This window comes from Mercurialis annua, linkage group LG5 (assembly GCF_937616625.2).
Source record: "Mercurialis annua linkage group LG5, ddMerAnnu1.2, whole genome shotgun sequence".
Taxonomy (NCBI): Eukaryota; Viridiplantae; Streptophyta; class Magnoliopsida; order Malpighiales; family Euphorbiaceae; genus Mercurialis; species Mercurialis annua.
Genome location: NC_065574.1, coordinates 14,832,397 through 14,836,441, shown reverse-complemented (window position 1 = coordinate 14,836,441; position 4,045 = coordinate 14,832,397). Strand labels below are relative to the sequence as shown.

The window sequence follows — 4,045 nt, the reverse complement described above, 5'->3', positions numbered from 1 at the left end:
TCAAGACTACATGTGATGTTAATATTCTATGTTCAAGAATTGCATGAGATGTAATTGGTAAAGTGTTACCTACCTAAATAAACCACACTTAAAGTGATAAGCCAAAGCTTACTTGAAGTAGGGTGAAATATGAATCTTGTCCCACTATTATTTTTCAATTGTTGAAATTAACATTAAGGGTTTTTATATGAATTATGGATATATGTTGTGGGAATTTTATTGTGCCTTTTATTAAATGCTACTTGTATATTTATTGTTGTAGAGATGGCTACAAACACTACACCTACTTCATCAGTGCGATCAATCCTTGAGAAGGATAAGCTCAATGGCACTAACTTTCTGGACTGGTGCAGAAAACTAAGAATTGTTCTTAGGCAAGAAAGAAAGGAATATATCCTTGATCAACCCCTCCCTGAGGAACCAGCTCCTGCTGCTACTAGAGCTCAAAGGGATGCTTATACGAAGCATCTCAATGACTCTACTGATGTCACTTGCATTATGCTTGGATGCATGGAGAATGAACTCCAAAAGCAAATGATGGAATTGGATGCGAACACCATGATTACTGATCTCATGGAAATGTTCCAAGAGAGAGCAAGAATTGAAAGGTTCAATACCATCAAGGATTTGCTTTCTTGCAAGTTGACTACTAGCGGCTCAGTTAGTCCTCATGTTTTGAAGATGAAGGGTCATCTTGAACATTTGGACAGGCTCGGTCTCCCAATTGCCCAAGAGTTGGCTACAGACATTATTCTCCAATCTTTGCCTGAGGCTTATGATGGTTTCATCATGAACTTCAATATGCATAATATGGAGAAGACCACCACAGAGTTGCATGGGATGCTTCAAACTGCTGAAAAGAACATCAAGAATGAGATTAAGGATGTTCTTATGGTCAACAAGGGAAAGGGTATGAAAAGGTCTGGTAAGGGCAAGGGAAAGGCTTTCAAGAAGTCTAAGCCCAAGTCCAAGCCCAAGACCAAGGATGAACCCAAAGCAAAACCGCCAAAGGAAGGAACTTGCTTTTTCTGCAAGGAACCTGGACATTGGAAAAGGAATTGCAAGAAATATCTGGATGATCTGAAGAAGAACAAGGGTAGTGAGACTACCACTTCAGGTATTCATGTTATAGAAATTAATCTTTCTACTTCTGATTCATGGGTATTAGATACTGGATCTGGATCTCACATTTGTACTAATGTGCAGGGTCTCAAAAGGAGTAGAAGTCTGACAAAAGGCGAAGTGGACCTACGAGTTGGCAATGGAGCAAGAGTTGCTGCTTTAGCTGTAAGGACTTATGAGTTATCTTTGCCTAGTGGACTTATTTTATCTTTGAACAATTGTTATTATGTACCTACCATGTGTAGGAATATTATTTCTGTTTCTTGTTTGGACAAGGATGGTTTTGAATTTATTATTAGGAATAATAAATGCAGTATTTCGCATAATAACATTCTTTATGGATATGCTCCACGCAGTAGTGGTCTTTATATTTTAAATGTTGACGACACTAATGAAAAATCAGTCTATAACATCAATGCTAAGAAGTTTAAGTCAAATGATTTAAACTCTACTTATCTCTGGCATTGTCGTTTAGGCCATATAAATGAGAAACGCATATCAAAACTTCAAAGAGATGGACTTTTGAATTCATTTGATTATGAATCATTTGAAACATGTGAATCTTGTCTAATGGGCAAAATGACAAAAACACCTTTTATTGGACAAGGTGAAAGAGCTAAAAACTTATTGGGCCTTATACATACAGATGTATGTGGTCCATTAAGTACAAATGCTAGAGGTGGATTTCAGTACTTCATTACTTTTACTGATGATCTCGGTAGATATGGTTATGTTTATCTGATGAAACATAAATCTGAATCTTTTGAAAAGTTCAAAATATTTAAGAATGAAGTACAAAATCAACTTGGTAAAAATATTAAAACACTAAGATCTGATCGAGGTGGTGAATATTTAAGCCAAGAATTTGTAGATCATCTAAGAGATTGTGGGATCGTTTCTCAATTGACTCCACCTGGAACACCACAATGGAATGGTGTGTCTGAACGGAGAAATCGAACTCTATTGGATATGGTTCGATCAATGATGAGTCAAACTGATCTTCCAATCTCATTTTGGGGTTATGCTTTAGAAACCGCTGCATTCATTTTGAATAGAGTTCCATCAAAGGCAGTTGAAAAGACACCATATGAGATATGGACTGGAAAAACTCCTAGTTTGTCTTTTCTTAAGATTTGGGGATGTCAAGCTTATGTGAAGCGACTAATTTCAGATAAATTAGCACCCAAATCTGACAAATGCCTTTTTGTAGGATATCCTAAAGAAACTAAAGGATATTACTTCTACAATGCTTATGAGAACAAAGTGTTTGTTGCTCGAAATGGTATCTTTTTGGAAAAAGAATTTATTTCCAAAGGAACCAGTGGGAGTACAGTACAACTTGAAGAAATTCAAGAACCACAAAATAGCATTGTACCAAGTATGGAACCTCAAAAGAATCAACAAGCAATTGCTGAACCAGTACAAGTACCACAAGGCCAAAGGAGGTCTGATAGGACACGTCATAATCCTATGAGATATGGATTTCTCATTACTGAGAACAATGATGTGATGATTGTGGATCAAGAAGAACCCACATCCTATCAAGAGGCCATAAATAGTCCTGACTCTGAAAAATGGCTCGAAGCCATGAGATCTGAAATGCAATCCATGTATGATAATCAAGTTTGGACCTTGATTGACCCAACGGATGGTGTAAAAACCATTGGGTGCAAATGGGTCTTCAAAATGAAGACTGACATGGATGGCAATGTGCATACCTATAAAGCAAGACTAGTTGCGAAAGGTTTCAGACAAATACATGGTATAGACTATGATGAAACCTTTTCACCAGTTGCTATGATCAAATCCATTCGAATTCTCCTTGCCATAGCTGCATATTATGACTATGAGATATGGCAAATGGATGTCAAAACAGCGTTTCTTAATGGAAACTTACTTGAGGATGTGTACATGACACAACCTGAGGGTTTTGCCAGTCCAGAGAATTCTGGAAAGGTTTGCAAGCTTCAAAAATCCATTTATGGATTAAAGCAAGCTTCTCGGAGTTGGAATCTTCGTTTTGATGAAGCAATCAAAGAGTTTGGATTCATCAAGAATGAAGATGAACCTTGTGTATACAAGAAGGTTAGTGGGAGCGCGATTGTTTTCTTAGTGCTTTATGTTGATGACATACTACTCATTGGAAACGACATTCCCATACTGCAAAATGTTAAATCATGGTTAGGGAAGTGTTTTTCAATGAAAGACTTGGGCGATGCTGCTTATATATTAGGCATCAAGATCTATAGAGATAGATCTAGAAGACTCATTGGCCTAAGTCAAAGCACTTATGTTGATAAGGTATTAAACAGGTTTAGTATGCAAGACTCCAAGAGAGGATTCTTGCCAATGTCACATGGCATCAGTCTCAGCAAGACTCAGTGTCCTAAGACACAGGATGAGCAAGACCGCATGAGTAAGATTCCATATGCTTCTGCTATTGGATCTATCATGTATGCAATGTTGTGCACTCGACCTGATGTCTCGTATGCTTTGAGTACAACGAGCAGATACCAGTCAAATCCAGGTGAAAGTCACTGGGCAGCAGTTAAGAACATCCTTAAGTACTTGAGAAGAACCAAGGATGCATTCTTGCTATATGGTGGTCAGGAAGATGAGCTGATTGTAAAGGGTTACACAGACGCTAGCTTCCAAACTGACATTGATGATTATAAATCACAGTCAGGATATGTGTTTTGTTTGAATGGAGGTGCTTTCAGCTGGAAGAGCTCGAAGCAGGACACCGTTGCTGATTCTACAACAGAAGCTGAGTATATAGCTGCTTCAGACGCAGCTAAGGAGGCTGTTTGGATCAAAAAGTTCATAACTGGATTAGGAGTTGTTCCTAGTATATCGGATCCGGTGAACTTGTTATGTGATAACAATGGGGCCATAGCACAAGCAAAGGAGCCCAGATCACATC

At 38.1% G+C, this 4,045-nt stretch overlaps 1 protein-coding gene across 1 annotated transcript; it reads left to right on the top strand.

Moving 5' to 3' along the window:
• Positions 1 to 692: 692 nt before the first annotated feature.
• On the top strand, positions 693 to 1,287 carry LOC130015482 (uncharacterized). The gene is made up of 2 exons (XM_056105733.1): positions 693 to 1,117; positions 1,207 to 1,287. The coding sequence occupies exons 1-2, from the start codon at positions 790 to 792 to the stop codon at positions 1,221 to 1,223; spliced, it is 345 nt and encodes a 114-aa protein (XP_055961708.1). The 5' UTR covers positions 693 to 789; the 3' UTR covers positions 1,224 to 1,287.
• Positions 1,288 to 4,045: the final 2,758 nt, after the last annotated feature.

Coding starts and splice junctions, on each gene's coding strand:
- LOC130015482 (XM_056105733.1), top strand. CDS start 790: ATGAACTTCAATATGCATAATATGGAGAAGACCACCACAGAGTTGCAT.